At 39.6% G+C, this 19443-nt stretch overlaps 1 protein-coding gene across 8 annotated transcripts in view; it reads right to left on the bottom strand.

Moving 5' to 3' along the window:
- Positions 1-13243: 13243 nt before the first annotated feature.
- Positions 13244-19443, bottom strand: part of lpp (LIM domain containing preferred translocation partner in lipoma) — a 273606-nt gene continuing 267406 nt past the window's right edge. For all 8 annotated transcript variants that reach the window (XM_061240899.1, XM_061240898.1, XM_061240902.1 and 5 more), the window contains one exon: positions 13244-17635. In XM_061240899.1, coding sequence (XP_061096883.1) covers positions 17507-17635 — 129 coding nt within the window. In that variant the 3' untranslated portion in view covers positions 13244-17506. The remainder of the gene's footprint in view (positions 17636-19443) is intronic.

Raw genomic sequence — 19443 nt, 5'->3', positions numbered from 1 at the left:
CATTCACACACACACTCATACCCACGGGCAATTTAGACTCTCCGGTCAGCCTAACCTGCATGTCTTTGGACTGTGGGAGGAAACCGGAGTACCCGGAGGAAACCCACGCAAACACGGGGAGAACATGCAAACTCCACACAGAGAGGCCCCATAGATGAAGACCTGGTAATGCATGTTTCTTTTAACAGAGACCTCAGACCTCAGATACATTTTTATTGTAGCTGCCTTTTTCAAAAAGAAAAACAACTTAACACTCTCCAGGCTTTGAGGAACAAAGGACACATAAAAAACTGCTCACTTATGTATCCAGAAGATAAAGCCTGTTTTTGATACCAGAAGTGCCTCAGGCTGTGCTTGCACAACAACAGCCTGAAATTCCTGGAACGTACAACACAGGAGACACGTTTCTACTGAAATTGTAGGAAATTTCTCAAGAAATTCTAAATGAATCACTGGCCTTTTGCCACTACCAGATGTTCACCCCTCTTGTCAGATTAAGTTTATTTTGTTTTCAAAACAAGAGGTCAAATTCAAGAGTGTTTGGTCTGCTAAAGAGCATTAGTGGGATGAAGGAAGAAATGTGCATCATAATATGTTGAAGCGGAAGGAGAAAACACCTCACAAGTTTACAGTCAAAGGAACTACTGTTGAGGAAACAATACCAGCCAAGGTTGCGGAAATTCTATTACAGTTCCAGCAATTGACAAAGTCAATCTAAATTCAATTCATGAATTTAAAATGGCAGTAATGTTGTACTGAGGAATTTACAATACATTAATAGAATTTCAATTCATTTCCTGGACTCAGTGAATTGACCCCAGTCCTAGATGACATAGTTTCCAAACCTTTCCTTAGATAATGAAGTTAAAGAGAGGACAAGCCATATTAAACTACTGCTTGAATGGGAAGTACTTTAACTTAACTCATCACAAACACAAAAGACAAGTGTAGATACACACTCAGTGAGCACTTTATTAGGAATTTATTCTACTTATTTTTTAGACTTACTGGTCTTCTGCTGCTGTAGCCTATCAACTTAAGAGGTTAAGTGTTGCTGGTATGCAGAAGAGAGTGTTCTCTTATGTAGATCAGCAATTTATGAGATATTCAAACCACCCTGTCTGGCACCAACAATAATTTCACCTTCAAATTTCTTCCCCATTCTGACATTTGGTCTGAAAGACAGCTGAGCCTCTTGACCACATATGCATGCTTTTACATATATAGTTACTGTCATATGATTGACTGATTCAATATTTGCATTAAAAAGCTGGTGTACAGGTCTACCTAATAAAGTGCCCAGTGAGTGGATATTCATAGTCATGTGTACTGATTAAGCCTGGGAAAAGGACTTGTGGGAATTTCCAATTTAAAAAAAGCACATCCTGTTGAGTTGACCAGTTGTGAAATGGCCATCTCTTCAGCTTCAATTAATGTTAAAACCAGAAAGCCATGGAAGGGCTAGTTTTCATAGGCAATTTTTATGGAAAAACACATTAGGTTTATGGTGTCCTCAAAACACATCTTCAGCAGAACAATGATAAAATATAAAATTGGAGAAACAAAAAACAACAATTGATATTTAATTTGATATGAAATATAAAATATTTGTTCTGTGTCAGGGCTCCTGTGTTGTCTTGAGGAGTGCAACTGTGATTATTATTATTTATATAAAGAAATCACACAGGATTAGTATGAACCAGATGCTCTGAATATATAATCCTTCATAAACAGGTAATGAGAAAATTGTTCCAATTTGAAAGCTGTCTGAGACTTTCTGCGGCAGCATGTACGCAGCCTGTATTTATTTGCAATACATGTTTAATAAAAAAAAGAAACAATATTTTGGATTATTTAAAACACGATTAAAAAAAATACTAACAGCATATTGGCCATTTACATTGCCAGTGCATTGAACTGAAATGAGGCTCTTGAAAGTTAATCACAGTTTTTCCAGGAAGCCAGACACAGCACTTCCTCCAAGAGGAGTTCCAAGAAATATCTGAAACTCTTGCCTGGGGGATTTATTGTAAAGAATGCTAATCTGAGAAGACCATTGGATTATATTGTCACACATCCACCTATTACAACAATGAAGACACTCCAAAATATCTTTCTCTGTATATGAGTAATCAGCATGCATCTCATACAAGGTGACATAGACAACAAAAACACAAAACGATTTGTACCTCAAAGAACTCGCACAGATTTGTGGGATTGTGTACACCCCACAAGAGAAAAGAAAAAAGAAAAAAATTCTTAATATGATCAAGTCAGAATTTCTAATGTTCTTTGAGACAATTCACCCAACTCACAAAGTGTAACTAATGATTTGTGACTTTCAACATTCCACTACTTATTTACAAACACCAAATACACATTATCTCTAATCCTTATAATCTCTACCAATCCCTTTAAACAGGACTGGTTAATCCCTTGCAAAACTGGGTGTAAAACCTTAAATATGTGTCATCAGACAGCACATAGGCTCTCACTGGAAAAAATGTGTAGTGTTTGTTTAGTATGTGCCACCCTTAATTATGGATTTAATTACAGGAAAATCCATCTTTAATTAGCCATCTAGCAAAGGCAGACATCAAATTATGTGTGTTGCATTCTGAGTTGTACCTGCCACTTAAGCCTCAATGCATGGTACAATGGCAAAACCTGCCAGGGTCTTAGCTGATCCCACATGGGCCTCCTGAGTAATTCTGGAGGAATACATATCTTTATCTAGCTACCTGCAAAAGTAGATTCTGTTTTATGTTAGACATAAACAGGGCAAATTTGATCATAGGTGGGAGCACCCAAAGCACTATTGAAATTTGTTTTGCTTCATGGTTAGTCTGTGGGAATAAAATTCGAGCCAGAGTAAAGGTGGAGACTCAATTCTTTTGCCTCCAAACTCATTTAAGTGATAAAACTTTATTTCCTGAGCACAGTATAAACACATAAATAGGTCAGTGGAATGAAAACAAGCTCTTCAAAAAACAGTTTTGAAAAGCTCAGGGGAAGACAAAGGTGTGGTGGCTTAAACTGCAAAGCAACTACAATTGCACAGCAAGCAGGAGAATGAAAGAGGGCAGGCACAGGAATGGTTACTGCGAAATGGCAACTTTTCCTTTATTTACAAGATGGGGGGAGGGGAAGGGAAATATGTACTTTGCCTTTTGGCGGCTAGGTGACTCGGTACAGAGAGCCAAATCCACAGACCTTAGAGGAGGGGATACGAAAGATTCCCAGAAGCATTTTCTGTTTAAGTACATGTGGCCTCCAAGATCCAAAGCAGTCAGAATAACACAGTTGACACTCTGATGCTCTGCCCTTTGCCACACACTCAAAAGAACAGGGGGTCTTTGCAAAACACTACAAAGTTCAATTGGAAAAAAAAAAGAAAAAAGTTTGACAAGTTAGATCTGAATAATTTATCACGCTGGTGTGGTAACTCCCTTTGTTCTTGATCCAAAGGATACACATTTTAAGCGTTAATAGCATTTGTGTGCTTTTAAAAGATTTTTCTAATTATCTTTCTGCCACGAAAATAATGGCGTCATGTTTCCGCTTTCTCTCCTGCACATGAAAAGCATTACCTGTATGAACAGCAAGGAAGAAAGTTTTTTTTCAATAATAAGCTCAATTAGTCCTCTTCAGAAAAGTATTATGACGGAATCATAGAAAACAAGGTTACAAGTGCACAAAGCACACACTGTGCAGCCATTCAAATGCCTGGAATGTCCATAGCATTTCCCAACACCTTTTTAGTGAAGTGTATCATACTGTTGCCCAGATTTCAAAACAGGGAAGGAAAGCGACTACTTGTGTTTTCTTTTGACACTGCGTAAGTTATCTAAAGTGAGCTTGGAAATCTATTACTTACTTAATAACCAATTTATATTGTCTAATATGGAATTTGTGTTTAAATCATTCTCACACTTTTACAGTAACTGTAACTTTTCGCTGGAATTTATTTTCTTTCAAAGGGCAAAAGGTAACAACGCAGTATCTGTTTAAAATCCTGGGAGCTCTATTACCTTTGGGTTTTGGTGGTATTTGAGTAATACGCTTCGCGCCTCTTATGTTTCAGTCAGTAAAGTCCAAGGATTTAACCGTATCTGGCAGCTTGTCCTCTGCTGAATATAAAACATCATCAATCAGCACAGCTTACAACTTAACTTATCTACTTTCACCTTGGAAGGGCAAGAGGAGGTCACATTAGAGATTTGCAGAGCAGTGAGTTATGGACTCAAAGTGAGATGTCTTGATGGAAATAAATTGCTCTAGAAGTGCGAATGCAACGCTGGATACATACCGCACGACAGCTGAAAAGATCCTCTGTGCCGGAAATGCCGATAGACGGGTTTCTGTTCAGGAAAGACCCATTTTATGCAGGAGGTGACAATGAAAATGATAATGATAAAGAGGACGACAATAATGATTGTCAGAATTCAAATTTCAGAATATAACCTGTATGTCTAAATTACTACTTGACTACTACTTGACTACTAACTTTGCAGATAATTATTTCATTATCACGTAACTTTAACTCATACGCATAAATTGTGTGACATGATAGTATGATATATAACATAAAATACATAAATGACAAAATATACAGACTTCAGGTGTCTGGTTCCTGAGTTTTTGAGGGTTAGCTACAGACAAAATGAATGAGGCTTATTCAAATGCCCAAACACCTGAGGCAATGCAGCAAGCTGAGCTGCAGCCATTACGGTTAAGAACCAGCAATGAATAATGAACGAATGAGCCCAGGTCCTCAGTCACCCATGCAATCGGGTTGAAATGTACTACAGTGCTGTAAGTGGATTAATGAACATTAAAATGTACCTCTTATTCAAGCCTGTCACTCTGATTGGAACGTAAGCTTGAAGAATCAAAGATGACATACTTTAATTTGCTGCTAATTAAACAGATGGCACGCAGGTGCCAAAAATGCTAACCTCTTGTATTCTTTGTGAAGTGTGCCAGTGGGGACTATAGCAACAGATGTTTGGATTAGTTGACAAAGTGTATCATTTACATCATGTAATAGACACAGTTATAATTGCCGTATTAGAAATAGGCTCTAACTCATCACCTCTCATCAGTATTTTTGGTATTATTCTGTTATTGGTATCATGATAATTATCATTGGATTGCATCCACATAACATGGATTTATTTTGCAAAATAAATTATTCTTCCCATAAAATTCAGCTCATTTAATCATAATTTACTCTACCACGCGCACATCATCCTGTCCTAAAAGGACATCATATATATTTAATATCCCCAGCATTACTAATTAATATCCTCAGGATATGGACCAGTTATATATGGGACAATGTGGAGTATTTTGCATCCATTGTCCAAATGCTTAAATGTGGCTGGAATTGGGTATTTACTTACATATTTACTTATCTACCTACACACCTACATACTTTACTACTTACCTACTCCCTGCTCAATCTATGTTTTGAAACAGGTGGTAGCTGGTATTTATAGAAATTAATGTTGTAGAATGGCAATGCAGATGTGAAATCATTGTTACAAGCATCTGAATCACCAAGAATATTTGAAGCTGTCCAGTAGTGTCCAGTAACAACTGTTATTACCTGATGCAGAAGACAGCTGTGACAGGGTTGAATAATTTGATTGCCTATGAAGGAGAAGGCAAACCAGTTATCCACTTGACATCACCAATATTAAATTCAGCAGCCAGGACACCTCCTATAACCTGTTCAACAATAGGCAATATACTACAACTTCAAAGAACAATCCTCTGAATATTTTGGATGACGGAAGCTAAGAATGCAAGGCATCTGAAAAAGTCGTTTTTTTTTCATGGACGCTACTTACATTGTACTTATGGTCAAAATAGTAAATAGGGGACAAAAATGAGAACGTAATTATCATAATTTAAAACCAGAACAATCAGGGGGGGTCAAACACAATCTTATTTTCCCCTCTTATTTTCTTTCAAGGCGGCACGGATGGTGTAGTGGGTAGCACTGCCGCCTCACAGCAAGGAGGTCCTGGGTTCGAATCCTCGTCGGCCAGGGCCTCTCTGTGCGGAGTTTGCATGTTCTCCCCGTGTCTGCGTGGGTTTCCTCCGGGTACTCCGGTTTCCTCCCACAGTCCAAAGACATGCACGTTAGGCTGATTGGAGAGTCTAAATTGCCCGTAGGTATGAGTGTGTGAGTGAATGGTGTATGTGTCCTGTGATAGACTGGCGACCTGTCCAGGGTGTATTCCTGGCAAGACATTTTGTCACAGTTGGTCCAGACTTTAATTTTAATGTACAGGTCCACAAAATCACAATACATTTTACAACCAGATAAGAAAGAGAATACATTCTGGAGAGGAAATGGAATGTAAAGCAAATGGAATGCATTTTTATGATATTTTTTCCCCATGAAAACACATAATGCCTATGAATTAATTTTCTGTTAGTACAATATTTTTATCGCTGGACAGTTAAAGGATATTTTCTTTTAACCGTGAAATCAATTAATATCCAGCTCATTGCTTCATGCCAACAAATATTATTGATGGTGGGATGGGAAGGATAACAACAGGAAGCCAGACAGACCATTTTTATAGATAAAATAAATACATGCATGTCAGGCAAAGGAGGGACAAACAAATATTATCACACAGTGCGTATCATACTGTAGCCATGTGGATCTGGACATGCAAAATTAATTCAGTGAGTATTTATGCACAGTCACTGCCAAACAGCTGTGCACCAGTCTGAAAGTAACACAACAAAATCACCCCAAGTTCATCTGACCTCCTGAAACTCCCATCTGGATGTCTGGACAAACGAAACATGTGTGGTATCAAGGTTCAGACTGAAAGGAATCGATTTTTCTCGACTACAACATGGCATGCATTGTGGTGTGTCTGACGGAATTTCACTTCTCACCTTGGCCGGGTTTATGAAAATATGTTGTCTTGGAGTTTACGTTTATTCACAATGGTATTTTCACATAGTCTGCAAGCAATTTAAAACCTTTCAAGATCTCTAGGACTGAGTCTATACACAGTATCAAAAAATGTTTTCGCCATTATTTGTAGGTTTTCATATTTTTTCAAAGATTTCTAGCTCACAGGTGTGTCTGACTTGACAGCATAAGTGAAGAAATATTGTGATGATTACAAAACAACTGTTTCTTAAAGGTTACGGTTGATGATAAAAGTAAACAGTGGAACCAGCCAGCTCTAATTATGGTAATCATACTACATTTGTTATATAATGTTGTTTCTCTAAGGCCATTTTATCCTTTGATCAAGGTGGTGCGGACAAACAGGATGTATTCTATCTATGAGGAAACAAGTCATCTAGCAATAGACAACACTGGAAGTGTACAATCAGGGGCCACTTTATTAGGTAGACCTGTCCACCAGCCAATCATTTGACAGAACTAAATGCATACAAGCATGCAGACATGGAGGTTAAGCTATTATTCAGACCAAGTTTTTCAACCTTTTCTGATCCAGAGACTACCACACAGGCTCAAAGGCATCCAGGGGACCCCCATCAAAAGTTTAAAAAGTTTTATATTTTGAAATATTTTCCCAAATCTATATACACTTAGTATTCACTTCCTCATGTATTTATTAGACCTATTTTTTTACTTATTTGTCTTCTGCTGATGCACTTCAAGGTTCGACTTGGTTATTAGAGTCACTTTCGCCTTCCTGCCAGCTGAAAACAGTCTGGCCCCATTCTGCTGCAGCAGCCTAAATCTGTTACTGTGGCACCTGAACCACAACAGTTGGGGGGCAGCCTGTAGCACAGTGGCTAAAATACTGTGACCTGGAAGGTTGGTGGTTCGAGCCCAGGTGTAGCTGCAATAAGATCTGCACAGATGTTGGACCCTTGAGCAAGGCCCTTAGCCCCACACAGCTCCTTGACCGCAGGGTAGCTGCCCACTGCTCCTAAGTAACTAGGATGGGTCAAATGCAGAGGACAATTACCCCACGGGGTTCAATAAAGTATTTCTTCTTTTTCTTCTTCTAACATACAACCAGTAACTGCACTGAGAGCTTCTCAAAACACTGCATGCATAGTATCTTATTCCATCAGGCTTCAATGTCAGGCTCACCAGATTTGCGCTCTTTATTTTTACCTCTTTAGGCTAAAAGTGACTCACCGATTACATCACCTCCTGCAGCAGATTCAAGGGCTCGTAAAATCAATGCTCTTGACGCGCGCTCTCAGTGGGGATCGGCTTTGAGCGAACATCAGGCTTCGAGCACTGTAACATCAACCTACATTGTAATATTATGCAAATCTGCTCAAATGACAGCTTCATTTAGAATGGAGCCCTTAAGATTACGCATGATAACGGCCCGTTTTGCTCCCTCACGCTCATCCGTTTCCCGGTAAATAATTCAAATCATAATTCCGAGCATTAAGACTAGACATTCGCAAATGCCAAAGCAAGCCCCAGGAGTCTTTATAATGTTTTCATGTGGAGCAGGAAATTGGAAGGTACGCGGTGCTGGCTGGAGGGTCCCCTCCGTCATCAATTTGTTTGTAAATAGTAGATTAATAGGCAGTAAATGAAGTCTCTGGCTGAAATGCTGAAGGGGACGCACACTGCTGATGTAAACACACACACTGAAAATGTTGCCCGGAGGACAGCGATTACGCACTGGAAATTGAGGATACGGGAAAATGCTGGTTATTTCTGTGTCGAAAAAAACCGAACTTGGGCGTGGAAATGAAATTTGTAAATAACTCTCACAGCTCTGCTGTTTACACTCTCGGGGTGACTCCTCCATTGTTCAGGACGCCATGATGACAAGTAGGCCTACTCAGCTGAAGCAGAAGCGCCACTCAAAGCATGGCAGTATATTCCAATTAGGGTTCCCTTGTCGTGTTTTGACTTCGCTGGTTATCATGTGAACAGATGCACACGGTATGCACAGACACATAAAGGTCCACAGGGGGGAACTGCTCCCAGGCCAACAACACGAAGACCCTTCCCGCTAAAGGGTCCCCGAATGCAGTTTCCCGCACGGTAATCCTGTCCGCTCCAGCACTTTTTAATCTTCTCTGGGAAGTCTGCTCACGTTCTGTCGGATTCATGACTGTCTTGTTACTGGAATTCAGAAACCTTTTACTTCCTAATGCATCTACTCAACTGGCTTCCAGTAATATAGTAATATAATTAGATGCAGAAAGAGGTTTGGAGACCAAACAATATACATTTTTTGTTCCTGTTAGATCTTTTTACCCGTACTACAGTACTCACCCCCCCCCCCAAAATGTTTTTTTTTAAATAAAAAATAATAGTAATAATAATTAATGAATACATAAATAAAATAGAAATAAAAACATGAGGAGTAAATACATTGTTTCAAGTGGCTTGTTTCTAACTATCAAATACTTGTGTGTTACTTTCAAATGCATTCTCTGAAATCAGTTTTATGTCAACCTTAGTTTAGGCAGCTGTTCAGACATTGCAATTGCGAGGAAAATAAATTCTGATTGACACCCTCTTCAGTTGCAAAGCATACGTGAGGATACAAGAAAGACTTTAATCGAGTAAGTCTTGGAAGGTGACAGGAAAGTCAGTGTAACATTCCAAGTGGCAATTGAAATTACTACAAAGGAGTTTGATTTCAAGATGATAATCTTTAAGCATTTTATGCTGAGATATACACTCACTGAGCACTTTATTAGGAACACCTGCAGACCTTATTCATGCAATTATCTAATCAGCCAATCGTGTGGCAGCAGTGCAAAGCATAAAATAATGCAGATATGGTTAATGCTTCAGTTCAACTATTAACCATCACAATGAGGAAGAAATGTGATCTCAGTGATTTCGACTGTGGTATGAGTGTTGGTTCCAGACTGGTTTGAGTATTTCTGTAACTGCTGATCTCGGATTTTCACATACAAGAGTCTCTAGAGTTTACTCACAATGGTGTGAAAAACAAAAAAACATCCTGTGATTGGCAGTTCTGTGGACGGAAACGCCTTGATGATGGGAGAGGTCAATGGAGAATGTCCAGACTGGTTCGAGCTGACAGAAAGGCTATGTTAACTCAAATAACCACTCTGTACAATCGTGCTGAGCAGAAAAGCATCTTAGAAAGCACAACACGTTGAACCAAAAGTTGTCACAAATTGGTTTAATGAACTTGACAATGAGTTCAATGATCTTCTGGGCCTACCCAGTCACCAGATCTGAAACCAATAGAACACCTTTTGAGATTCGCAGCTGAGAAAACTGCAGAAATTGCCTGATGCAATCATATCAACATGGAACAGAATCTCAAAGAAATGTTTGTAACATCTTGTGGAATCCATGCCATTGAGGCTGTATTGAGAGTAAAGGGAAGCCCTCCCCAGTGTTTCTAATATATATACTCAGATATATATGAGTGAGATAAGGTTAAATGGATAAGATAAATCATATTGTTAATTAATTCTCTACAATAATTAATTCACAGCCCCCAGACAACAGAGAGATTATGCTGACCTCTCAATACCTCACTGCAGTCTGTCATTGAGAGAATTGAGCAATATACACTCACCAAGCACTTCATTAGCTATTTATTAGACTTCTTTTTTAGACTTCTACTGCTGTAGCATATGTAGCCACTTAGAGTTATGATGCGTTGTGTGTTCAGAGATGCTCTTCTGCATACCACTGTTGTAATGTGTGGTTATTTCCGTTACTGTCACCTTCCTGTCAGCTTTGACCAGTCTGGCCATTCTCCTTTGATTTCTCTCATTAACCAGGCGTTCCTGTCTGCAGAACTGCTGCTCACTGCATCTTATTTTGTTTTTTGCAGCATTCTTTGTAAACTCTAGAGACTAGTGTGCATGGAGATCAACAGTTCCTGAGATACTCAAACCACCCTGTCTGCCACCAACAATTATTCCACGGTCAAAGTCACTTAGATCACATTTTTTCCCCATTCTGATGGTTGATGTGAACATTAACTGAAGCTCCTAACCCGTATCTACATGATTGCATGCATCGCACTGCTGCCACGCAATTGGCTGATTAGATAATCGCAAATAAGTAGGAGTAATAAAGTAAAAAATGTTCCTAATAATGCACAACAGCAAAACCATATAATCTGACACTGGCAAATAAAAAACAATAAATACAAAAGAAGATAATTGGCTTCCATATACTCTCGGGAATACAGGTATGAAAAGTTCCTAAAAAGGTACAAATGCTGGGCCGGTACCCTATCGGTGCAGAAAATTGTATTGCAATATATCATTTATTTGTACCTTTTTTGCTCAGAACACATACTCATTTGTACCCAGAGTACATTACTGTACTTTCTCTATCCATGAGAAAGTAGATAAATTGGAAAAAGCAATAAAGGAGAATCCGTTGAGCTACCAATTACTGAGCACAGAAGCTCAAGAAAAAACTCTAGGCCCTTTAATCTTAAAAAAAAAAAGCCTGTGGCCCTGATGCTGTCCTCACTGACATGCTCAAACTCACAAATAAGAAATTCCAATAAACCGTACACAAACTATATCCACTGTGGTTCTGAGTGCAAGTTATTCCACTGACATCGGGGACTCCAATTTTTAAGGTTGGGGTCAAATGTGAACCTAATAACTAGCAAAGTATTTGTGTGAACAGTAATCTGAGGAAGGAATTTTGCAGCATTATCAATTGAGGACTTATAGTCTCCCTTAATAATGACAATATCTTGAAGAAAAGTCAAATTGGATATCTGCCTAAGCGTTGCACAATAGATCGTATTACACCTTACACACGCTACACAATAGAAAAACATGTTAACCAAAGCGAACGCAAGCTATTTGCTTGCTTTATCGATTTCCAAGAGCATTTGATTCTAATTAGCAAAAGGTTTGTTTTACAAAGCTGTTGAAAGTGGTGCAGGGGGTAAAGCATATGATATTATAAAATCAATGCACATGACCAACAAGTGCAGCATTAAGATTGGAAACAAAATAACTGTTCTTCATTTAGGTGCGAGGTGTTAGAGAGGGACACAATTTATCTCCAGTTGTAGGTAACATCTATATAATTGAATTGGCTGCTATATTCCACCAATCACAAGTCCCAGATGATAAGATGATACAGAAATGAAAGCTCAGCTCTATGCATAAAATCTTGTTCTGCTATCACCTGCTGAAGGGGTACAACAGAGCCTGGTTCTGCTAAAGCAGTATTGTCGGACCTTGCAGCAGGACAACAAACACACTGCTAAAGGGAATATTCTTGACTGGCCATGGCAATGACTTAATCTGAATCCAACTGAACATGCTTTTCACTTGCTGAATGCAAAAATCTGCCAAAACGAACAGGCCTGGCAGTTTCAGGGAAGGGGCATCACCAGGGAAGATAACCAGCTATGGGTATAGACAAAAGGATACAAATGCGAGTACCCTTAAATTGAAGCAGACAGTCTGCACTTCAACTTCATATTCATTGTTTAAGTTCAAATGTTCTGGAGTGCAGAGCCACAACAACAAAAACTGTTTCACTGTCCAAATACCTCCAGAATGCACTGTTTGCAAGACTGTCTTACATTTGCAGAGAAAACCTACATAAAAATAAAAATGCATTCAGGACAGAATTACACCAGGATCTACTAACAATAATTAGTCAACTGGGTCCCAAGGCTCACTTTACTAATACCACTTAAAACTCGACAACCATAAGACAATAACAATAACAGCATGAACACAAAGAAAACTGCAGTGTCATCTGGCCCGATGATGACAGGAATAACCTTTTATGATTAAAAGCATATTTGTAGCACTGGTGAAGGGCAATGCATAACTCTACATTAACCATTTTATTATTAATTACCATTACTTAATTGAGTCAATTCATTCAGTAATGTCATTTAGCATGATTAGTTTTGATTGTACATTATATCTGCAAATGCACCTGTGCTTTGGTGATATACAATTTATCTTATGCCAGCAAATCAATTTGAATTTGAAAATACACAGACATTGATAGACAGACATGCCATTCCTTTTTAGAGTGCAATGGAGGTCAAAACTAGCAAGTGATTCAGTTTAAATATTAGATAGTCGCTTCTGTAAATTGTAGGTAAATTACTATTCAAGGCATGAAGAGCAAACCCAGGAAAAATGCAGTTCATTAATACAGCCTAGAGTACCAGCGAAGAAATTAAATTTCAGCCAGTACATGCAGGACATTGAACAAAAATACATTTTTCAGGTCGTCTGTAATGAGTGAAATTACATGACAAAATTCTTTTTTTGGAAATCTTTTATTAAAAGGGAATAGCACATACACAAATACTTAATAGTTTTGGTCAAATATCCTTTGGTACAAGTCAATGTGAATTACATTGACCATTTTGGAAATAAAAAAGTACAGTAGTTTGTATAGTATTACAGACGGAAGAAAAAAATAAAAGTGTACAGTAAATATTGGAAATATTGTACAGTACATCTCCATTGATCTTTCAAGGTCTGCCCAAAGTCATTCAAAGAAGGCGGCATGTCCTTTAATTGGAACACAGAAAGCTATTTTAACAGTTGATAGTGAATGTTTGCAGTTAATAGTAAACTGCGCTCTTTTGTATCCATGCTTACAAGAAAACCACAAAGAGCAGAGCTGTACATCTATTCAATAAAAGATGTTCTTGCACAGTGAGATGTCAAAGGATATTGTATCCATTATAATAGAGATCAGTGTATTCTTTTGACATCCATGTAAGAAAAAAGCTGTCCCACTGACCCTCTTTACATCAACTGAATGTGGCTTAAGGGCATTTTTACAGATAATCGAGTGGGGCTTTGAAAACCTCCAGAGACGTGTGCATAAGTGGTGGAGACATTCAAAGGCTGTAAAGTATCAAACGAGTTAACTGTGATACAGGACAAACAGAAAGAAGTAACATTGCGTAATTAATTACATCAACACACAATTTCTGTACTTGATTGAACCATTTCCTTTTGCCAAAATTACAAGAATGGAGAAAGTGAAGGGGATACCTCAGAATTTCCATGTGTTTAGCTGACTGGTGTATACAAGAATAACATGGAGTACATTGAATTACCGTGAATTATTCCCTGCCATCATGAATTTGTCCTATAGCAGTTATTTCTGTAAGTTACCTAACTATAACAGGGATAAATTCAACAACTGCAGTGTAAATACTGATTCAAAATGAAATTCTATGTGAACAGATATCACAAAACATATGACACAGGCCTTCATAATGTACACATCAAAGAGCTCTTTTGTCTGAATGTTGTAGTAGTATAAATGAGAGCAATACATAACATTGATATTAATCACAAAGAAACTATGTTTTAAGTGAAGTTTTTGCATTTGCTGAAAGCCTCAAAAGACAGGAAATTAAATTGATCGGCACTAACATCAGCCTGCTCTCCATTAGAATGGTCTCATGTTCATTTAGAACTTTAGATTAGCCTGATCTATATTAGCATTGTGTCTACCGATGTAGTTATTTTTGTGCACAAATTAGTTTTAGGGGTATCCGAAACACAGAAACAGCGTGACTTAGGTATACCAAAATTTGCGAGCCTGTTGCCATTGCAGTAGACCTGTGAAATTACATTGAGATTGGTCTTCAAACTGGTGAGATACTGAGGTTCAAAATGTGCAATTTTCAATGGAAGAGTCAAACATATTGTGATAAATGTTACAAAAAACTAAATGCAGAAATCATGTGCAAATCTATTTTTATACATGGTTTTATACATTCTTGTGATGCAGCACGGTGATTAAAGTGAGACATAAATTATACAGCATATTGTATATTAGTACAGGATACGCTGTATGCTTGTATATGGACAGAAGCAGTGGGGGATAAAAACAGCCTGTGCAGGAAAAAATATATATAAATCAGATGGTCTACAGCATCTTTGTCAAAAAAGCTTAGCCGAGTGTAATGTTCTTGCAGTGAAAAGTAAATTTACCCACACACCCCTCCCTACCCTCCCCACTGACACAAGCAATCTGCCTGCAATGTCTGTGAGGTCAAGACAAAATGGCAGTGAGGCCACAAAGAAGGCATGGCTCTCTGCTGGAGCATACCCACCGGCTGTTCCCAGACTACATATCTGAGACTCTGAAAATGGAGATAGGGGCATCTTTACGATGTGTGTTCAGGTCCGCGATTAACAGAGAAAGCCGTCAATCCCGTGTCATGTGCTCGTCATCAGCCTGGCCATCTCCTCATGGCCAGGCCAGGCAGTAAGAAAATGTGCTTATGTTTCAAGACTGCATGACCATGTTCACATTTTGGAACTCAAGATTATCAAGAAAGAGTTGAAAGTAAATTTCTGAACAGTGAGATCAAAGTGTTCATAGTGTGACCTACAATGATAAACACAGGGTACGACAGCTTTTCACCCCAATTTGAAATTGGTATTTTAAAGACCTACAATTTGAATATTTCCTTCACAGAAAAAAAGCAACTTGCACAGCAGTATTAATAAAGTATTAATGTGTTCAATTGCAAATATAAACTGCCAGCAAAGCCTTTTTCAAAAGTTGTCTTAACCTACTGTGCATGCTGAGACCAGCATAAGGAAAAACAGCCAAAAGAAAGCAGAGGAAACAGGCAGAATCAGTTAAATATGACAAATTTCTGTATTCTTGCAGCAAGGTATTTATGGGCTTGAAGACAAGAAATAAATTGGGGAGAAAAAATCTTGATGAGTTTGTCACAGATGTATCACAGTGACAATAACACATATAAATCAGGATTAGACCATTTTGAAAAATCCTCAAAAACTCAGAAAATTGTAATTCTTCATTTAAAGCACTCCCCAGCACACACCACAGAATAAATTCAGTATAGATACATTCTACACTGTGATTGAGGAGAACCTTTGCCTTGGATGGAGCATATGGTTTCATTGTAGTTTTTATACTTAAACATTTTTTGAACACTAGCCATAATGGAAATGCAAATGAAAACAAGAAAATGCCAACTTTCATTGGTATCTACATTTGTTTAGAATGTTTTACTTGGTTTGAGAAGCCAACAGGTATATCATATTGTAAAAGTAAGAGAAACATCAAACATTAAAAATGGCTTCCCTGCGAAAATGTTTCTGCCTACCTGTTAAAATCACACACCACCTGTTGCCACAAATATACACTACAATAGAAGCCATGTATTGGAGCAGCTGGGTTTTGATCAACATTTGTTCTTAATTTTTGCTATGAGAGCAATAGCAATAATGTTGTTTTGTTTCTTCACAATATAAATATAATAAAACTAATTTGCAAAACCGCTTTGTGAATAAAAATTGTCAACACTTGCATTTGTGTGGGAGTATAAAGGCTTCTGTGCAAGAATAGTGCGGAAATATTTTTACTTAAGGGTATTGTGAATAGAAGAGAATGTCCACTGCTATTAGATTCTGAGCTTATATTCTCAAGCATGGAATGGAGTACAGATAACCATTTAAAGTAGACATTGGGCATACATGAAGCAGTTAGACATACATTAGCCATATCCATAACAATAAGGTGAGTGAAATTTCAATAAACTGAATATATTCTGAATATACTCTTACATACAAATACACTTGCATACAGCTAGCAATAACTATTGTAAAATTAATGGTAATGATGCTTATAATCAAAAGGCACATTACATGCACTGCATAACAAGCACTGTAAATAAAAGTGCTTGGTCCCTTTACTGCTTCACTGAAAGGCACTTAAAGTTGTGTGCCAAAGCCGGGCGTGTTTGGTGTGAGGATGTAAACACAGAGGGGTGCTGATTTCAGTGAAATTGTGCCCTGGGCAGCCAATGCCACACAGGTCAATTGTGGGACATTTTGGAGTGACCTCCCTCATGCACAATGAAATTAACAGAGAAGAGAATATAACTGTGGTTCTGGAATGAGTAGGCGACTACATATTTCAGCGACCGTGTTTGTTCCCTCCCGTTCCCTCCCAGCTCTGTACAACAGGAGTTTCCAGCTCTATTTTCCAATAACAATATTGGTTGCCACTTGAATTCATTTTCATTTGTAATGTTCTGGACTCCATGATAGGGAGCCATGCATTTCAATTTGAACAAGAAGTGACAGAGTATCTTGTGGGGTTAATCCTTCAGTCCCAAGAGCGCTATATGGCACTGAAGCGTAACTACCATAAAATCCCAACCTTATACCGTTTCAAAATGGCTGCTATACTATTATTTTGAGCCCCTATTAAAATCCTACTAAATTTTCTCAACTTTCTAAAGTTTCTCAACCAAAGCCAAAACACCTTGGGATTTGGGTGTAGCCACTTCATATTGGGCTTGGGACTGAAAGAGTTAAAGAACTTATGAGACAGTCCGCGTTAACAAGAAGACCATCAACCCCTACAGAGGCATTTTGATTCTGAGTGAAGTGACCCGGCCACTCTCGGACCAAGACGAAGGGTTGATCCGGGGTGTGCGGTGCGTGAGGTGAAGGTATGTGTGTACGGGTGTGCACTTGAAGGGAGAGAGGGAGGGAGTGTGGGCAGGGTCCTTCAGAGGTCAGTGCTGGCTTTGGCGGAGAGGGCCTTGACACGGGCGGAGTTGCAGGCCTTGCAGAGGACGTGGCCGTCCAGGGGGTAGCAACCCTGGCTGTCCCCCTCAGACAGAAGGGAGTTGCAGTCCTGTGGGAGGGACGTACAGACACATCACCCGAGGGACAGATTTTCGCAGTTACAGCACCAGCAAGCACTCAACACCTTGAGATTCCTCTCCCTCATGATGACGAGGGATAAGATCTGCTTGAAATTAGCCTGCTCCTTGCAGTTGTCCTAGTTTTTTCGCTAGCTCCCTCCTACTCGAGAGCAAATATCTGGACGCACCACCAGCATTGCCGTAAACTGAACATCCCACAAACTAGAACAGGCCATTACCTGAACTCCCCTATTCCTTATCTCGCCAGACTCAGGAATAAACACATCCTATAGCCCACTGCTCATCCCTGTCCCATTTCTTTTGTAAATGCATTATTTGCTATATAACTCGTATACATGATGCAATGATGTAAGTAAATTGCTGACTGTGAAGCACTAATACATTCTTCTTCTACTACAGATTTACAGACACATCCGCGGAGGGACAGACGCACAGACACATCAGCAGAGGGACAGACGCACAGACACATCAGCAGAGGGACAGACGCACAGACACATCAGCAGAGGGACAGACGCACAGACACATCAGCAGAGGGACAGACGCACAGACACATCAGCAGAGGGACAGACGCACAGACACATCAGCAGAGGGACAGACGCACAGACACATCAGCAGAGGGACAGATGCACAAACACATCAGCAGAGGGACAGACGCACAGACACATCAGCAGAGGCAACTCACTCTGGCCAGTGGAAGCAACAGGAATGTTTCTTTCATTTCCTGATCACCCACCATTCTCTAAATTATTCATTTTTGGGGTTTCCAGGGCAACAGGTAGAGTTGTTGCTTCTGCGGTGACCCTCGAGTCAGCTGTGCTCTGGGTGTTCATGGTTCTACAACGTTAATTTTCAGTTTGCGCTACTTGAATTTCCCTACGGGATAATAAAGCTCAACTTGAACTTGAGCTCTCAACAAGCATGTTCAGCCCTCAATAACCCAGGCATAGAAAGCACAAGGTCTCCTCAATTGACAGCATCACCAGACTACAAGGGGGCCACTGTGACATAGTGATATCCTCAGGACAGGGTATTACTTTGAGGCATCCAGAGGCTGACCTGGGCTGAAAAGACCCAGGAGCCGGATTCTAGGGTAGCAAGAGGCTAGACCCCGTTGTAAAATCCAGTTAAGATTGAAAGCTGAGCTGGACAAGCTGGACATAGAGCTGGTCTACAGTAGCTGGGTATGCCAGCTAGTCAACCAGCTAGTGCTGGTAGTTTGTCCGAGCTGTTTCAAAACATGCCAAGCTTAAGCTGGTCAAGCCATGTCAAACTGGGAGCTGGTCTGAACTGGACAACCAGCTAAACCATGTCGAGCTGGGAGCTGGTCTGAACTGGACAACCAGCTAAAGCATGTTGAGCTGGGAGCTGGTCTGAACTGGTCAACCCGCTAAACCATGTTGAGCTGAGAGCTGGTCTGAACTGGTCAACCAGCTAAACCATGTTGAGCTGGGAGCTGGTCTGAACTGGACAACCAGCTAAACCATGTTGAGCTGGGAGCTGGTCTGAACTGGTCAACCAGCTAAACCATGTTGAGCTGGGAGCTGGTCTGAACTGGTCAACCAGCTAAACCATGTTGAGCTGGGAGCTGGTCTGAACTGGTCAACCAGCTAAACCATGTTGAGCTGGGAGCTGGTCTGAACTGGTCAACCAGCTAAACCATGTTGAGCTGGGAGCTGGTCTGAACTGGTCAACCAGCTAAACCTAAGCTGTTGTTTTTCAGCAGGGGATGCAAGTCTTTCAGGTGGAGTCGTGACCAGAGAGTGGTTTGTTAGGAGGT

Source organism: Conger conger, chromosome 4 (assembly GCF_963514075.1).
Source record: "Conger conger chromosome 4, fConCon1.1, whole genome shotgun sequence".
In the NCBI taxonomy this organism is placed as follows: Eukaryota; Metazoa; Chordata; class Actinopteri; order Anguilliformes; family Congridae; genus Conger; species Conger conger.
This window is presented reverse-complemented; position numbering and strand designations above follow the sequence as displayed.